The 19,165-nt window shown below is 43.5% G+C and overlaps 1 protein-coding gene across 2 annotated transcripts in view; it reads right to left on the bottom strand.

Annotated features, from left to right (window-relative positions):
• Window positions 1–19,165, bottom strand: part of SLC4A11 (solute carrier family 4 member 11) — a 135,380-nt gene that overhangs the window by 34,418 nt on the left and 81,797 nt on the right. For both annotated transcript variants that reach the window (XM_087962658.1, XM_087962659.1), the window contains 3 exons: window positions 5,709–5,832; window positions 4,372–4,578; window positions 1,807–1,891 (listed from right to left, as the gene is read on the bottom strand). In XM_087962658.1, coding sequence (XP_087818784.1) covers window positions 1,807–1,891; window positions 4,372–4,578; window positions 5,709–5,832 — 416 coding nt within the window. The remainder of the gene's footprint in view (window positions 1–1,806; window positions 1,892–4,371; window positions 4,579–5,708; window positions 5,833–19,165) is intronic.

Raw genomic sequence — 19,165 nt, 5'->3', positions numbered from 1 at the left:
TGTCTTGAGGAAGGAGGAGGAGGAGGAGGAGGAGGAGGAGGAGGAGGAGGAGGAGGAGGAGGAGGAGGAGGAGGAGGAGGAGGACAACTGTGGGGTCCTTGGTGCTCTCTGAGCTTGGTAGTTTTCTTGCTGGCGTTTCATTAGCAAACTATGTAACAGCATCAATACTACAAGGGGATTTATAACTATGTAAATAATTATGCAAATAAATATGTGAATATATGCCTTAAATTGAATGTAGAAATAACTGTAATAGTAATAACCTATACGTCCAGAAATGTGCCAATGTGAGTGAACACTGTTATGAACACGCTGTAATGAGTGGAAATGTGTTTTTAATTGTGAAAATAAATTGTTTAATAAAGATTTTTAAAATTTAAAAAAAATACTAAAGGGGATGAAGTTTGCAGAGAGGAGGAGGAGGAGGAGGAGGAAAATGATTGTGGGGTCCTTGGTGCTCTCTGAGCTTGGTGGTTTTATTGCAGACGTTTCATGACCCAACTAGGGAACATCATCAGTTCTAGAAGAGAGGGAAATACATGGAAAGGAGGAGGGGGAGGAGGGGGAGGAGGAGGAGCAGGAGGAGAACTGTGAGGTCCTTGGTGCTCCCTGAGCTTGGTAGTTTTCTTGCAGGCGTTTCATTACCAAACTATGTAACAGCATCAAGGGGATGCATAACTATGTAAATAAATATGTGAATATATGCCTTAAACTGAATGTAGAAATAACTGTAATAATACTTAGTAATAACCTATACGTCTAGAAATGTGTCAATGCGAGTGAACACTGTTATGAACATGCTGTAATGAGTGGAAATGTGTTTTTAATTGTGAAAATATGTTTAATAAAGATTTTTAAAATTAAAAAAAAGATACTAGAAGGGGATGAAGATTGCAGAGAGGAGGAGGAGGAGGAGGAGGAGGAGGAGGAGGAGGAGGAGGAGGAAGGAGGAGAAGGAGGAGGAGGAGGGGAGGGGAGGAGGAGGAGGAGGAGGAGGAGGAGGAGGAGGAGGAGGAGGAGGAGGAGGAGAAGAACTGTGGGGTCCCTGGTGCTCTCTGAGCTTGGTAGTATTCTTGCAGACGTTTCATTACCAAACTATGTAATAGCATCAATGCTATAAGATGATGGAGTTTGCAGAGAGGAGGGGGAAGGAGGAGGAGGAAGAGGAGGAGGAAGAGAAGGAGGAAGAGGACAAGGATGAAGAGGAAGAGGAGGAGGAGAAGGAGGAAGAGAAGGAGGAAGAGGAGGAGGAGGAAGAGGAGGAAAAGGAGGAGGAGGAGGAGAACTGTGGGATCCCTGGTGCTCTCTGAGCTTGGTAGTATTCTTGCAGACGTTTCATTACCAAGCCAGGTAAGAGCATCAGTGCTAGAAGGCAAGGGGGGTTTGGTGCAGGTATTTACTGCCCCTAAAGAAATGCTACCTAGTTTAGCAATGAAACGTCTGCAAAAAAACAACAACCCCCCCCTCAAACCGAGATCAGGGAGCACCGAGGACCCCCGTCAAACTCTATTTAAAAGGTGACTCTGCGAATGGGCAGGGGAATAACCACGCCGCGTGTTGCTCCTGCATGTAAACCTCTTGGCGCACCTGGATGACCCTGGGATGTGGTCGAGGCGGCGGGGCGGCATCCCTTCTGGCTGGAGACAGTGGGAATCAACCCCGCCGCTGCCCCAGCGCTCCATTTCCCTTTCAACAACGAGGCCGAATTGTCAGGCGCCGCCGGAAAACAGGACACGGGAGAAACGTGGCTCTCTTGGCCCCCCCCTCCAACACCCCTCCCCTCCCCGTAAACAACGGCTCGCCTACCGTCGGTGAAATCCAGAGCGTAGACTGGGAACCTCCGTGCGATGTCATCAAAAATCCCTTTGCCGACATTGCAGAACTCGTGCAGCTGAGGGAAGGAAGGAAATGTTTATTATTTTCGGGTCACACACACACACCCCCGCCAAAAAAAAACCCCACTCTATTGTTGGGAGGGAGAAGAAAAAAAGTCCGAGGGCCACGCCGGCCTTTCGCCAGCCAGGCGGGACAAAATCCGCGGCCGGGCTGCGTTCAAAGAAAGGAGGAGCGGGCACCCTGTACGCTGGGAGGAACTTTTAAAAGGAAGGAGGGAGGGAGGGGGGGGGAAACGGGGCCCTTCCAAAATGGCACCCGGGGTGCTCGAGAGGCACCGCGAAGAGGCCCAAGTGGGCCTGGCATTTGCACCGCAAAGCCATCGAAACCACCGCCAAAACTCAGGCAAAGTTGATTTGAGAAAAAGGTCTTTGAAGGTCGGGGGTTGAGTTCGGTGGTGGTTCTTGCAGATGTTTCATGACCCAGCTAGGTCATTTTGTCAGTGTTAGAAGGGAGTGAAGTTGAGGAGGAGGAGGAGGACGACGACTGTGGAATCCTTGGTGTTCTTTGAGCTGGGTGGTTTTCTTGCAGACGTTTCATGACCCAACTAGGGAACATCATCAGTGCTAGAAGGGAGAAGGATTTGTGGAGAGGAGGAAGAAGGGAAGGAGGAGGAGGGGGAGATGGTGGTGGTCTTTGGTATTCTCTCGAGCTTGGTGGTATTCTTAAAGATGTTTCATTACCCAGCTGGATAACGGCATTAGTGCTAGAAGGGAGAAGGATTTGAAGAGAGGAGGAGGAGGAGGAGGAGGAGGAGGAGGAGGAGGAGGAGGAGGAGGAGGAGGAGGAGGAGGAGGAGGAGGAGGAGGAGGAGGAGGAGGAGGAGGAGGAGGAGGAGGAGGAGGACTGTGAGGTGTTTGGTGTTCTCTGAGCTTGATGACGTTCTTGCAAGGGTTTCATTACCAAACTAGGTAACATCCTCAGTGCTAGAAGAGTGTGAGGTGTGTGGATTGGAAGATGAGGAGGAGGAGCAGGAGGACTGTGGGGCCTGACTTTGGTGGTTGTCTTGCAGGTTATTTCATCACCCAACAAAGTAACATCCTACTGATGTAGTAACAGCACAGTAATCAGAAACATCACTTGGCTAGCACTGATAATGTTACATAGCTGGGTAATGAAACGTCCCAAGAAAACCACCAAGCTCAGAGAGCACCAAGGACCCTATAGTCTTCCTCCTTCCTTCCTTCCTTCCTTCCTTCCTTCCTTCCTTCCTTCCTTCCTTCCTTCTTTCCTCCTCCCTCCCTCCCTCCCTCCCTCCCCCCTCTCAAACTCCACTCTCTTCTAGCACTGATGACGTTACCTATTTTGGTAATGAAACGTCCTGCAAGAAAACCACCAAGCTCAGAGAGCACCAAGGACCCCATAGTCTTCCTCCTTCCTTCCTTCCTCCTCCCTCCCTCCTCCCCCTCTCAAACTCCACTCTCTTCTAGCACTGATGACGTTACCTATTTTGGTAATGAAACGTCCGCAAGAAAACCACCAAGCTCAAAGAGCACCAAGGACCCCATAGTCTTCCTCCTTCCTTCCTTCCTTCCTCCCTCCCTCCCTCCCCCCTCTCAAACTCCACTCTCTTCTAGCACTGATGACGTTACCTATTTTGGTAATGAAACGTCCGCAAGAAAACCACCAAGCTCAAAGAGCACCAAGGACCCCATAGTCTTCTCCTCCTTCCTTCCTTCCTTCCTTCCTCCCTCCCTCCCTCCCTCCCCCTCCCTCCCCCTCCCCCCTCTCAAACTCCACTCTCTTCTAGCACTGATGACGTTACCTAGTTTGATAATGAAACGTCTGCAAGAAAACCACCCAGCTCAGAAAAGCACCAAGGATCCCCCCAAAATGAATTTCGCTTTCTGTTGTTTGCTGGCCGGCTGCTCCCCTGTCCGTCTTTGAGGGTCTTTATCCCTCAACTTTCAACCAACCTCCTCCTCCAGGTGAGGTTACGTAGCGGAGCATAAAAATTAAAACTACGTACAGGTAATCCTTGACTTACCACCATTCATTTGGTGAGCGTGAGAACCCACAACCCCACTAAGAAATAAAAAAAGTGACGTATCGCCGATGTTTCACACTTACGACCGTTGCAGCCATCCCAGGGGCATTGGGTCAAAGCACGGACCCTTGGCCTCTGACTCAGATTTACGACGGTCGCAGCGTCCCTGGGAGGGGGGGCAAAATCACACGATCCCCCTTCTGCGACCTTCTGACCAGCCACGGGGAAGCCCGATTCACTTACAACCACGGGGCTAAGTTCACAACCGTGGCGCTGCGCTTAACAACTCTAGCGAGGGAGGTCACAAAACGTGACTCTCTTGCTTAGCCATGGAAACTCTGGCCTCAACGGTGGCCGTAAGTCAAGGACCACCCGTCATTACACTTCCTTGAACTTAGGACGAGACCTGCAAGCAGCAACTCTTCTAAGAGAGACACGGTCGTATTCCAAGGACCTGAAACCAGGCGACGGCCACGCCCGTCCTCCCGTACCTTCAGCGGTTTGGAACCATGAGCCTTGTGGTCGCCGGTCACTGCCGAGGGCCTCTGGTTGACCACCATCAGCAAGTGACGCTGGTGGACTAAAGCCTCTTTGAATTCTTCCTCCGTCTTGGTTTCCAGGAGTTTCTGTCGGAAGGTGATGTCCGAAAACATGGTGGCAAAAGTCCGGCCCACTTCGGTTGCCGTTTTGGTACTTTTCTGAGGAGGCAAACGCCAGCAAAGTAAGGGAGCCGCGCTTTGAATGAATTAATTTCAATTAATCAGGGGAACAACTTGTCTCCAGAGGTTGGAAATGCTCCAACGCTGGAAGTTTTTAAAAAGATGTTGGATGACCATTTTGTCTGAAGTGGTGTAGGGTTTCCTGCCTAGGCAGAGGGTTGGACTAGAAGACCTCCAGGGTCCCTTCCAACTCTTGTTATTCTATTCTGTTCTGTTTCGTTCCGCTCCGCTAGATTCCACTCTATTCCTATTCTGTTCCACTCCACTCCACTCTATTCTATTCTATTCTACATTCCAATATTTATTCTATTCTCTATTCTATTCTCTATTCCAATATTCTATTCTATTCTATTCTATTCTATTCTATTCTATTCTACATTCAATATTTATTCTAATTCTATTCTGTTCTGTTCTGTTCTGTTCTGTTCTATTCTGTTCTATTCTATTCTAATTCTGTTCTTGTTCTGTTCTGTTCTAATTCTATTCTGTTCCAATATTCTATTCTAATTCTATTCTAATTCTATTCTTTTCTAATTCTATTCTATTCTACATTCCAATATTTATTCTAATTCTATTCTAATTCTATTCTAATTCTATTCTGTTCTATTCTATCCTATTCTATTCTTATTCTATTCTAATTCTATTCTACATTCCAATATTTATTCTAATTCTATTCTAATTCTATTCTATTCTACATTCCAATATTCCATTCCATTCCATTTCTCTGTTCTGTTCTATTCTATTCTACATTCCAATATCTAATCAATCCTATCCTATCCTATCCTATCCTATTCTATCCTATCCTATTCTAATTCTATTCTACATTCCAATATATCTATTCTATTCTATTCTATTCTATTCTATTCTATTCTATTCTATTCTATTCTATTCTATTCTATTCTATTCTATTCTATTCTATTCTATTCTATTCTAATCCTATTCTACATTCTAATATTTATTCTGTTCTGTTCTTTTCTATTCTATTCATATGATATCCCACATGGGAGTTCTTTCACCATCACTGGAATTACGGACGGATTCTGCTTGGAAACTCCACCCAGGCAAGGAAGATCAAGTCCCACACCAGCCCAGAAGGAAAGCAAACGTACCATTTTTGGAGGGGCCAGCACCAAAATGACGAACCTCACTTCACAGGAATTCTCCCCCCAATTCTGGGGTCTTTCAAGGCGGCTGATACAAACGTGACGTCGTTGGAGCGATTTTATAGTGCAACTGTCAAAACAAGATAGGAGGGTTTATCAGAGATCTAGATCGGGGTCGTCAACCTTTTGGACCTCAGGGACCACCAAACTTATCATTTTACATCCCGCGGACCAGAGACCCTGGGAAAATCCCCCCAAAAGTCTGCAGGAAAATCCCCCACCCCGTTTTCCTACCGTTCTTTATTTGGGATCGCAGGATACCGTCTCCAGCCCTGTTCTCAGGGGGAGAGAGAGAGACACACATACACACAGAGAGAGACTTTTGGCTTCGTGCAAGGAAAACAGCAGAAGCAGCAGAAGTCTTTCTTTCTCTCCCCCAACCTCCGCAGGAAATGAGTCTTTGCCAGCACATCCTCTTGGAGCAGGAGGCCTTGCAGGGTCCCAAAGACTCATTTCTGGCATATTTGGGGGAAAGGAAGAAAGACTTTTGCTGTTTTCCTTGCATGCAGCCAAAAGCAGAAGAAAGAAGCCGAAAGGAGCAGCCTGCCGGCCAGGCCAGGCGCGTGGGGTGAGTGAGGCAAGTTCCCCCCCCCCCGTGCCCTTTTCCCCCTCCCCTCACTACATGTTGTTCACAATGCAAGCGACGCAAGCCTTGTGTTCCCATGCAGCCTGGATTAATTGCTTTGGGGGTGACATTTCTCTGCGGACCACCAAAATCTTCTTGCGGACCACCATTGGTGCCCACCCCACTGGTTGGCGACCACTGTTCTAGAATATGGTTGCGATCATTTTCGGGGAAGGAAGGAAGTTGGCTTGAAAGGAAGGAACAATTAGCCCTTGCTTCCAAGGTGGATGAGTGAACCTGGGACCGATTAGGGAAGACTCTCATAATTAGCACAAAAAAATGTACCACACAGGCATCAAGCGCTTATTTCTTGGAAGGATCGTGAGGAAGTGACCCATTAACCCCCTTGAAAAAAAAAGGAAGGAGAATGTCAACAGAGATAAAACAATTGATTTCTCTCGTCTCTTGAGGATTCATGTAGAAACATGGGGTCCTTGGGGCTCTCTTAGGCTTGGTTGCTCTCCGGCAGACATTTCATGACCCAACTAGGTAACATCATCAGTGCTAGAAGGGAGTGGTGCAGGTGGAGGAGGAGGAGGAGGAGGAGGAGGAGGAAGAGAACTGTGGGGTCCTTGGTGCTCTCTGAGCTTGGTTGCTTTCCTGCAGACATTTCATGACCCAACTAGGTAACATCATCAGTGCTAGAAGGGAGTGGGGTTTGCGGAGAGGAGGAGGAGGAGGAGGAGGAGGAGGAGGAGGAGGAGGAGGAGGAGGAGGAGGAGGAGGAGGAGGAGGAGGAGGAGGAGGAGGAGAAAGAGAACTGTGGGTTCCTTGGTGCTCTCTGAGCTTGGTTGCTCTCCTGCAGACATTTCATGACCCAACTAGGTAACATCATCAGTGCTAGAAGGAAGGAGTGGGGACATTTCATTCAGTGCTAGAAGGAGTGGGTTTGCGGGAGAGGAGGAGGAGGAGGAGGAGGAGGAGGAGGAGGGAGGAGGAGGAGGAGGAGGAGGAGGAGGAGGAGGAGGAGGAGGAGGAGGAGGAGGAGGAAGAGAACTGTGGGTTCCTTGGTGCTCTTTGAGCTTGGTTGCTCTCCTGCAGACATTTCATGACCCAACTATGCAACATCATCAGTGCTACAAAGGAGTGGGATTGGTCTTTGTTTATAAACAATTAGCTTATCCTGTCAATGTTGGCGAGAGCGTTTTTGTGGTTTCTTGATTAGGCTGGACACCATTCATTTTTTCTCTCATTTCAGGATATTCTTCCCATATTTTTAATGTTAGGATAGCTGAAGGCCAAAATTCTCCTCCTCCTTTTTGATGTGGTTTGTCTTCCAGGCCTGCAAGTTGCTGATTGAGGGTTAAAGGAGTGGCAGTCCCCCATCAGATCTGAAAGTCCCCCGAGTCCAGTCTCTCTTCTAAAGGACTCAATCAAAAAAAGGGGGAAATTCATTCCATTGCTTCTTGTCCTGCCTTCAGGTCCTTGGGGGAATAATTTGACCCCCTCCTCCTTGTGGCAGCCCCTCAAATACCGGAATATTGCTATCATGTCCCCCTCTTCTCTTGACTGGCCAAACTCAAATCTTGCAACCGTTCTTCGTATGTTTTAGTCTCCAGGCCTTTCATGATCATCTGGATGCCTGGATGACTGAGAATCTCCGTAGTCACCCAGTGACAGTTCATCAATTAAAAATTAAAAATCTGTAAGAAATCTGGCTAATGAGACTTATAGGCTAAGCAGTTCATATCGCATTGATGTTGCTCAGCTCCACTGTGGATGGCTGAGAAAATCTTCCATCTGCAAAAAAGTTGGTTGCGTGTCCATTTCTCGCACAAACTTCCATTTAATTGCCATTAACGGGCAGCAGATGCAAGAGAATTTCTGGGTTATCTGTCAAATTCCCTGGCTTCTTAGATGGCTGGCGCCCTCATGTATATTCATCAGCCAAAACTGGTGCAAGAAGAGACCTGCTTAATGCCCTATTTGCAATTCAGGGTTTTGTTCTTCGCATCCACTAAGATGGCAGAACTTCCATTTTTATTCAATTGCAATAACATTGATTCCATCTCGGAGGGGACGGAAAAAAAAAGGCGTATTATTTCATTATTATATTTGGGAAACGCTGTGTTCCTCAAAGCATGTCCTTCTAGTGAAAAAACACTATAGGCAGGCTTCGGCCTAACGACCACAACAGAGCCCCCAAATTTCTGTTGCCAAGTGAGACAGTTGTGAAGTGAATGTTGTCCCATTTTAAGACCTTCCTTGCTATAACTGTTAAGTGAATCATCTGGACTTTGGTAAGTATGAGCGAGTTGCTAGCGCCTGGTTGTTGAGGTGGAAAACGGCCGGGAAGTCAACTTGTTCAGGTGTGTTAAAACGTAAGTCACTAAATAATGCGGGTGCTGTTGTAACTTCAGCCCGTGAAATTTGCCGTGACACAATCTTTTTGGAGGCCTTAAATGACCCGAAATCCAAGGAATTCATCCACCCCACCTCCTTGCAACCTACAAGGCAGCTGAGATTTCATAGTTTGGCTTGAAAAATAAAATTGCATTTTAAAATGAAATTCAGGGGCCCGAGAAGGCTTTGTGAAAAGCATCCTGAAGTGTGAAGAGAAGTTCTCACACTTGTCAGAAGTTTAAGAAAAAAAATATCTTGATGGCAGATCTGTCCATCTCTCTCTCTATATAAAAGCAAAATACCACTCACGCATCATCACAAAATCTCCAGAACCGTAAAGCCTACAAACTTGAAATTTGGGCACCTATCATCCTCTTGGCTTCTAGGGGCTCACTAAGAAAGGATTTTTCGAAATGACCATCAGAACATTTAGAGTATTTCCTATATTATTATTATTATTAACATGCTCTGATGCTAAGGAGTTCTTCTCCCCCTCCCCATCTGGAAAGAAATCTATTCCAAATACAAAACACAAGAGAGGAGAGGAATTTTGGTTTCAGTTTCACAGCAGCAGCAAGCAGCTTGAGTACAGAACAGTTGAGCTAAGCCACGCCCAGGCTCCTTGCTGTCTCCTTCTTGCTCATACAGCAAATACTCTTTCAGTTTCCAAACAGCCCTCAGCTCTCTCACACCCTGACAGGATGCTAGCCAGATGAACACTGATGGATGCTGGCAGCCAGAGGCAAAAATTTTATCTCCTTATTTTCCTCCCCAGAAACTAAGCCCGACCACATAGTTTCGTAGTGAAGCACGGGGTATCTATCTAGTTAACAATAACGAAAGCAGATGGAAACTGTGCTTTCAGCCCCAAAACGAAGGCTGTCCAACACAGTGGATATTGGGCAAGGGAAAAAAGAGAAAATTTGAATGCTGAATTGACTATAAATAGTTCTCTAGCTCCACCAAAGTGGCCAAAATTCTCCTGTAATCACTTTTTAGTTGTTTTTTGACGATCAAAAGCCCTTTTCAAAAGTTCTTGGAGGTTTGTGTGGCTAAACTGGTTCCTAAATCCAAAAATCTACCTTGGATTTTAGAGGGATTGAATAAAAGGCATTTCTATAAAAGACAAGAGATGATAGATATAGATTTTTTTGATTTTTTTTTAACATGGTGGTTCTTCGAAAACAGAGGTAGAAAGTAGAAATTGGGAAAATAGTATTATATATCCTGAAATATAATAGAACATATTATAATTAGTAAGGCATACACAAATGTTAGAAGTTGAAAAATTACGATTATGTATATTTAAATGATAATTAAATATTACCAATTTTCATTTAAATGGTAATCAAATATTACCATTTTGCAAAAAAGTATATTGATCCAGACAATGCATTGTTCGCCAAGCACTTTTGGATGTTAAAGAAAAAAAAATCATAAATAAAATTATAAAAAGAAAAAGAGGAATTTCTGGAGAAATTCAGAATCCAGCGAAGAAGGTGGCCTAAGCCATTATATACTACACAGGACCGTTGTTGTTTTTTAAAGATATAGGTAGTCCTCAACTTACAACAATTCGTTTAGTGACCGTTTGAAGTCACAATAGTCCTGAAAAGAGTGACTTACGACCGTTTTCACACTTATGACCATTGTAGCATCGATGTGACTTCTTTATATGCAAAGAAGTAAATAAATAAAGTGAATTAATAATTCCTAGGAAAACTACTCAGAAATGAGGTGGGATTCCCACCAGGTATCTTATGGTACCACCGCGTAGTATTTCATACTGTGGTTGAGTTATGGATTCAATGCTTCAGAGCTGGTCTCCCAGCATAAGAGAAAAACCAAAAGCAATAATAATAATGGAAAACAGATAAATTGCTTACATCACCCCAGAGGTTAGCTTTGTATTAAATCATGACGTTTTTTTTCAGCCCTTTGGAAATAAACAAAAAAAACCCTGCTCTTTTAAAACCATTGTTTGATAATGACCTGGATTACGCACGGTAATTCGGTCCCGCTAATGTAGGAGCTGCCTCCCTTCCAAGCAGGAGGCATAAAATTACTTTTAAATCACTTGCAGAAAATGATTCCGTGCTTCTCGGGGCATTTATGGCTCCTGCGGAGACGGGAAACGTGTCATCCCGAGACAAACGGCTGGCACAAAAAAAAGCCAAGTGGCCGTTGGCCAGTTTAATACAGAAGAAGAAGGGAGGGAACCCGAAGGTCTTCTAGTCCAACCCCTTCTCTAGCGGGAGCCCCCCTACCGTCCCAGGGAGCGCAGCACTGCAGGCTCATTCTGCTGACGGCCTGGAGTGCGATCTTCACCAGGCTCAAGGTTGACTCAGCCATCCCGTCCTTCCGAGGTCGGTAAGAATGAGGACCCAGATTATTGGGAGTTTTTCGGGGGCGATACTAGGGATGAGAGAAGTGGTTTGGTGAAGCAGTTAAGGTGCTCACCTAGAAACCAGGTGATGGTGTGTTCTAGTCCCGCTTTAGGCATGAAAGCTGGCTGGGTGGCTTTGGGCCAATCACCACGAGATGGTGAGGTCTAGTCCAGACTTAGGCCTGTAAGATGGCTGGGTGACTATGGGCCAATCACCAGGTGATGGGGAATTCTAGTTCTGCCTTAGGCATGATAGGCAACTAGATAGCTTTGAGCCAAGTCACCAGGGAGAATGGGAGTTCTAGTTCCGCCTTAGGCATGAAAGCTGGCTGGGTGGCTTTGGGCCAATCACTAGGAGACGGTGAGTTCTAATCCCACATGGCGTAGTAGCTTTCAATCAATTGAGTTCTAGTAGGCATGAAAGTCAATTGGGTACCTTTTGGCCAATCACTAGGAGACAGTGAATTCTAGTCCCACCTTTGGCATGAAAGCCGGCTAGGTAGCTTTCAGTCAATCACCAGGAGACGGTGAGTTCTAGTCCCGCCTTAGGCATGAAAGCTGGCTGGGTGGCTTTCGGTCAATCACCAGGAGACGGTGAGTTCTAGTTCTGCCTCATGCATGAAAGCCGTCTCTCTCAGCTCAGCCCAGCCCACCTCTCAGGGTTGTTGTTGGAGGTGAAGGCACATAGAAATCTGGGCCACTTCACTATTAAATAAGGACCAGGGCCCTTTTACTGCTATGAAAACGTTTCAACAGTTAATTCCCGGCCCCCCCTTCAAATCGATAGAAAACCAAAATATAGGAGAATATCTTAGGCCCGCCAGTACTTTTGCTTCCCGAGCCCTTCCAAAACCTCCAAGGAAACATTACTCAGCTCCTGCATTACTCAGTAAATGAATTACCCCAATCCTTATGGCAAGTGCATTTAATTAAAGGGAACATTTGCACAATTAAAAAAAAGCATCTTTTCTATCATCAAAGTGACAAGGGGGGGGGGAACAACCCCTAAGGCGGTAGAAGAGGAAGAATCTCTTGGAAGAATAATTTATATTTGCAATTGTTGGTTCTTCTCCTAAATTCTCAGGGTCTGGCATTTGGCTAAAAGAGAAAACAGGGAGTCAGAATAAGTCCTTAGGAACTAAGGCAGGAACGTGAATTCTACGGGCGGTCCTCGTCTTACAACGGAGCCCCAAATTTCCGTTGGTGAGACAGCTGTTAAGTCAGTTTTGTCCCGTGTTACGACCTTCCTTGCCACCGCTGTTAAGGGAATCCCTGCGGCGATTCCGTTAGTAACCTGGTTGTTAAGTGAATCGGGCTTCCCCGTTGACTGTGCTTGTCGGACGGCCGCAAAAGGGGATCACCCGGCCCCCGGGACACTGCAACCGTCATACATGTGAGTCAGTTGAGAGTCTGGATTTTGAACGTGTGACCACGCGGATGCTGCAACCGTCGTTAAGTGTGAAAAATGTTCCTATCACTTTTTTTTTCAACTTTGAACGGTCACTCAATGAACTGTTCTTAAGTCAAGGGCTCCCTGCAGACAAATGGCTCAAAAAAAATAAAGATTGATAAATGTCCACCTATTCTTTATTGCCCCTAGATCCTGAATATTACACAACGGTCCATGAATTAAAAAGTGCAACTTTTAAAGTTGCCAAGGTTGGACATCCCAGTTTTTGATTTAAGTTAAATTTTATTTTTTATTTTATTTTTTGGCAGTGAGCGTTCCTGGCTATAGGTAATTCGCATATATATATATGTCAGTTAACGCCTCCAACTTTCCCTCAGAATATTTTTTCCAACACTTCCTTGGGGACTTGTTAAAGTGAGGTCTTCTCGCATGCCCAGCCCACGGCCATAAACAGCTAAAATTGTGTTTTCCAGCTCAAAATAATTGAAACCTTCAAACTGGAATGTGAAAAAACAATACCAAACCCCACCGTACCTGAGTGCTTCAAAATAGGGTGAAGAAATGGTTAGAAGAAATATGTAGGATCAAAATAGAATATAGACCGGAGTTTTTTCTGTTAGGGATTAATGTGGGGGAAATATGATAAGGATAACATATATTTAATAATTCATATAATTACAGCTGCGAGATTGGCTTATGCACGACTATGGAAAGGTAAAGAAATTCCAAATGAATTAGAAATAATTAGGAAAATTTGGATCTGCGCAGAAATGGACCAATTGACGAAGAAATTAAAAAATAAGGATGAATCGGATTATTACAAAGTATGGGATAAGTTTTATGGTTGGTTAGAAAAGAGGAAGGATCAAGACAATAAGAAATGATTAACTGTATATATATATATGTATATATACTATATATAGAATGTAAATTAAATGTAAATATGTATTATTTTATGTGTGATTAAGCAACGTAAGACAAATATGTGGGTTAGGAGGATTGCACCATGTTCAATGTTTTTAATATAGGGCCAAGAATGTTTGGAACTCAAAAGTGGTGTAAAAAGTATGTCATTTTGAACAAAAGGGCCTTTTTTTTCCTACCAAGAAATTCTAAATTGTAAGGTTGCCTTAAAGCTTCGGAAATTTTCTTCCGATTAATGCAATAAGAGATTATTAATAATGTTAGCGTGAATTGGATTAATACGAATGATACTTAGTCAAAACTTCCCCATATGGTTATTGTGAATCAGTATGAAAAAAAATGGATAGAAATGGATATAATAATACGATTTGTTATAAAATAAACTAAGTAAATTAGTTATCTCATTAAAGTATGAATTAATAAAATTATAGTCAAATGATTGATATTTTATATAATTGATGATTGATAATATGAGTTATTATTTAATATAAATACAATGGAGACTATGAAATGGATGCACAAAAAAGAGTGGTAAACCAACCGATACACTGTCTGTAAATTTATGAAGGAGGATGATGCTTTTATGGTTTATGTTTTATATGTTTTTGCTCGTTGTTAAAACCAATACAACTTTTTTTCAAAAAAAAAAGAAATGGATATAATAATACAAGGAGGATTACATCAATATGATAAATCTGAGAGAGACTACTAACGGTGTTAGCGTGAATTGGATCAAATATGGAATGAAACTTTAAGTTAAATCTGTTTATGTACAATAGAGAAATGTTTAGATTGAATAAGAAAGATATAGATGAAGATAAAGATGAGGAGTTAGGCATTTTTCGCTTATATACAGTTGAAAAGCCTAATGACTTAAATTGGATAAATGTGATAGAGATTACTAACACTGTTAATGTGATTTTGATTAATATAAATGATACCCGGAACTAACTCTGTTCACAAACAACATGGATGTATATTTTTAAGTGTGTGTGTGTGTGTGTGTGTGTGTGATGCCGCTGTTGGAGTCCGACTCCGAGGGAGAGGAGGAACAGCCAACAGGGAGTGGTAGTGTGGCTCCGAAGGTTGTGGAGGAAACTGGGGAAGGGCACAGGCTGGCTGGGCATTCAGAGGAAGACCCAGGCCCATCCCCTCTTCATCCTAGGGCATGCAGGGAGAAACATGAATGGCGTGTCTACGGGGGAGGAAGGGGCCCTGATCCCCTTCATGGGCTGCAGCTGTGAGGACTGTTTAAAAGGACAAACTGTGCATGGGCCAGTGCTGGAAGCAAAGCGTGAAAATATTTCTAGTCATTCAGTTCTTGCGTCCATTCCAGTGTGTGTATTTCAATATCTGTGGACGTCTTCAAGCCCTTATCCTGCCTTGTCTCCTTAATTGCTTCAGTGTGGTTTGTGTTGTTGTTTTTCCTATTTATAATTTATAGGTGTTTTTAGTTTAAAGGCATTGTCTCCTTTTTGTAACTGTTTGTGGGGGAGTTTTTTGTCTCCAGTCAAGGATATTTGGAGCTTTGAAGCCAAGTTGAAGGAATTAAAGGGACTTCACCTGTTTTTGTGACTTTGTTGCCTTTATATACTACCATGGGTCATCACAGTGTGTGTGTGTGTGTGTGTGTGTGTGTATAAATAAAAGAAATTGTCTTCGTGAATACTGTATGTAAGTAAAATACAGGTAATTCTAGACTCAAATCCATTTGTTGAGTAACGGCATTGAAAAAAAAGTTATTGATCAATTTTTCACACTTACGACCAATTGCAGCATTCCCCCGTGGTCACGTGATCAAAATTCAGATGCTCGGCAACTGGCATGTACTTATGACTGTTTCAGTGTCCCAGGGGTCATGTGATCCCCCTTTGCAACCTTCTGACAAGCAATTCAATGGGGAAAAATCCAGAATCACTGAACAACCTTGTGACTAATTTGACAACTACACTGCAACGATTTACTTAACAACCGTGGCGAGAAAGGTCGTAAAAAGGGGCAAAGCTCATTTAACAAATCTTTCATTTAGCAACAACATAAATCCGGGGCTCGGTTGCGGTCGTAAGTTGAAGCCTACCTGCGCAGGTAGACCTCACTTAGCAACCGTCTGAAGATACAACAGCGTGACTTACAATCGATCCTCGCACTTATGACGGTTGCAGCACCCCCTGTGGTCGCCTGATTAAATTTTGGATGTCTAGCCTGACAGATGTATGACGATTGCAACTTTTGGGATCCTGTGATTGCCATTTGTGACTTTCCCAGCCGGCGTCTGACGAACAAAGTTGACAGGGTATAAGCTGGATTCGCTTAAGGACCGCATGATTCACTTAACGAATGCAGTGATTTGCTTAACAATCATGGGCAAAAAAGATCATCAAACCAGGCACAAATCACTTAACGATCGCCTTTCTTGGCAAACAAACTTCTGGTCCCAATTGTCGTTGTAAGTCAAGGACTAAGTCATAAATTACACTCAAATTTCTGGTCTTTTGCCTTTCTAAAGGAAGGAAATTTATTCCTTCATGATTTTCTCTCCCACGGTACCAAAAAAGGAAAGTAGAATATATATAAAAGCTTTTAAAAAATTCACCAACTTCCAAAGGACTGAAAATTTGTCCCATTTGTTCTCTGTACCACGGTTTTATTCTGCTTCAGCAGGTGCTGCTGGCATTGTATTCCTTCATTTTGCATTAAAGAATAATTTGGCTTTAAAAAAAAACTCAATAGTTAAGCTGAAAAGGAAGTTTCTCAGCTGAAAAGTCGAACAAAGAAAACTAGATAAATTAAGAAAGGTTACTTCGACCTGTACTTTTGTCTTCATTTTCACTTCCCACACCATATTAATTAAGAAGAGATGATGGAATAAATGCACAAAATGTTTTTGGGGAATACAGGTAGTCCTTGACTTACGACGGTAATTGGGCCCAACATTTCTGTTGCTAAGCAAAACATTTGTTAAGTGACTGACGGGCTCCGTAGCAAACTCAAACCCAACGCTAACCTTGCCTGACTTTTAGCCTTTCTTGTCAGATAAGAGTAGTTGCTGTTTGCTGATCTATGAACAAACCATCATTGTACTACAAAGAAGCTAGAGTTTGTATTCCTTTTAGGACAAACCTTCAGTACTCAAGGACTGGCTGAGAGTGACTTTGTCATGTTTTTACGACCTTTCCTGTCACAGCTGTTAAGGAAATCACTGCAGTTCTTCAGTTAATAACACCGTTGTCCTATACACCCAATAAAATTGTTTTCTTTTTGTGTTGTTCAAGAAGTGAGGGGAGCCGAATGTCAACTCATAAAATATTTCAATGGTCTTTTTAGAGTTGCCAACAGAAAGGGAAGGGGGGGGGAGCAGTGGGGCAGCTTGGAAATTGAAAGCACATTCCATAAATGGTTTTTCAAAAATAGTAACTAGGTGACCGAAGTTTCTGCCGCGCAAAATTCTAACTGGAGAGCATGACTGATGACTCTGGGCTATGGAGTTGTCCCATTGGAGAATATGAATTACGATACATCCGGGGGTGGAGGGAAAACCAGGGTCAAGGGTGACAATGAATTATGTGCCTCAGAGTAGGCTGCACCCAGGCAGCGCCAGACATGTTAACCCCCAATAAATCCTTTGAAATTTTGGAAGTTTGGCTTGTGACTCATGATTTAAACTGGGGGGTAATTGGGGACGCTGGCTTCCTCATTGACTTTGCTCATAAGACGATCACAAAAGGGAATCACTTGACTCCAAGACACTATAACTGTCATAAATGCGAGTCAGTCGCCAAACATCTGAATTTTGACCACGGGGGCTGCTGCAATGGCCGTAAGGATGAAAAACGGTCCTAAATCACATTTTGTTCAGAGCCGTCATAGCTTCGAATGAACTGTATTCACCCCAGCATCTAATATTTATCTGAGAAGATTCTTGGCCACGCAGGCAATCCAATTCAGTGCAGTGAAGGAACAGAGTCACAGAAGAGTTGCAAGGGACCTTGGAGGTCATCTAGTCCAACCCCCTGCTCAGGCAGGAAACCCTATCCCATTTCAGACAACGGTTGTCCCATCTCTTCTTAAAAACATCCCCCACAACCTCTGGAAACCGAAGTTGTAACCCCAAGTAGTACTCCGAGTCCTTGAAAATTACCGATTTCCCAAGGACTTGGAAGAACCAGTTCCTTAGAAGGACCAACTACTTCAACACCCTTTTCAAAAAAGACAATAAAAGCTAAGAAGAAAATTAAAAACAACAACACATCCTCTCCAGCAGCCAACAGACAGATAAGCAAGGATTAACGCCAGACAAACAGTCAAGCAGAAAACAGTACAAGAAAACTACCAACTCAGACGAACAACAACCTAATCAAGGAACCACCAGACTACTCCTACCAACACTAACAAGGCATATAAAAAGAGACCAAACCCCACTCCCTTCTAGCGCTGATGATGTTATCTAGTTGGGTAATGAAACGTCTGAAAGCAAATAACCAAGCTCAGAGAGCACCAAGGAGAGTTAAAATTCCTTTGATCAAGCCATTCCCTAACTAAGTAGTTCCTTAATGAGGGAACTAGTAAGGAAAAAAACCCCACATCCTCACAAACACTGGCAGCACAAGCTACTGTATTTAAACAGGGAGCAAACCCCTCTCCGTTCTAACGTTGATGATGTTATCTAGTTGGGTAATAAAACGTCTGCAGGGAAACAACCAAGTTCAGAGAGCACCAAGGTCCCCAAAGTCCTCCCCTTCCTCTTACCCCATTTTTCCTCCACCCTGCACACCTCACCTCACTCCCTTCTAGCACTGATAATGTTACCTAGTTGGGTCATGAGACGTCTGCAAAAAAAACCACCCAGCTCAGAGAGCACCAAGGACGGTTCAACCCCAATGTACAGCTATTCTCTTCTAACAGAATGCCAAGTTATTAATATGGGACCAAGGGTGCAAAACCTAAACCCTCTTTGATATTCAGCCTCTTGGGGGGGATGTTACCCTGTCGTAAATTCTATCACAGGAATGTTTTGTACTCCTGAATGCGCTATGAAGGGATTATAAACTATCAAACTAGAAAATTAAGCCCTTCTGTATAATTACTACATTGTTTCATTGCTTTTCTTTTCTTTCTTTCTTTCTTTCTTTCTTTCTTTTCTTTCTTTCTTTCTTTCTTTCTTTCTTTCTTTCTTTCTTTCTTCTTTCTTTTTTCTCTTTCCTTTCTTTCTTTCTCTTTCTTTCTTTCTTTCTTTCTCTCTTTCTTTCTTTCTTTCTTTCTCTTTCTTTCTTTCTTCTCTTTCTTTCTCTCTCTCTCTTTCTTTCTTTTTCCTTCTTTCTTTTTCTTTCTTTCTCAAGAATACAGCTCAAAGCAGCATCCCCAGGTCTCTAAGTGAGACGTCCCAGCGACTAATTTTCTTTTTAAACTGCCACCTAGTCACTACTCATTTAGTAGTTTGAAATAAAATATCCACCATCCTTAAATCTTGCACAAGTAGTCCTCAACCTACGTCCACAATTGGAACCAGCATTCCTGTTATTAAACAAAGCCGTTGTCAGCTATTAAATCTCCTATATCTTAACACAATTGCTTAGTAACAGAGGTTTTGGGCTTATTTCTACCTGTATAAACCTTCCACTAAGGCAGTAAACCAAACAGATAAGGAGATTTATTTCTGCGATAGAAGATTCGTAATTCTGCTGGCACCAAAATATTCCGGTCATTCTTTCAGATAA

This window comes from Notechis scutatus, chromosome 4 (genome assembly GCF_049901735.1).
Source record: "Notechis scutatus isolate UNSWTSFEM ecotype Mainland chromosome 4, rNotScu1.2, whole genome shotgun sequence".
Lineage (NCBI taxonomy): Eukaryota > Metazoa > Chordata > Lepidosauria > Squamata > Elapidae > Notechis > Notechis scutatus.
The sequence above is the reverse complement of the archived record's forward strand: the minus strand, read 5'-3'. Positions and strand labels throughout refer to the sequence as shown.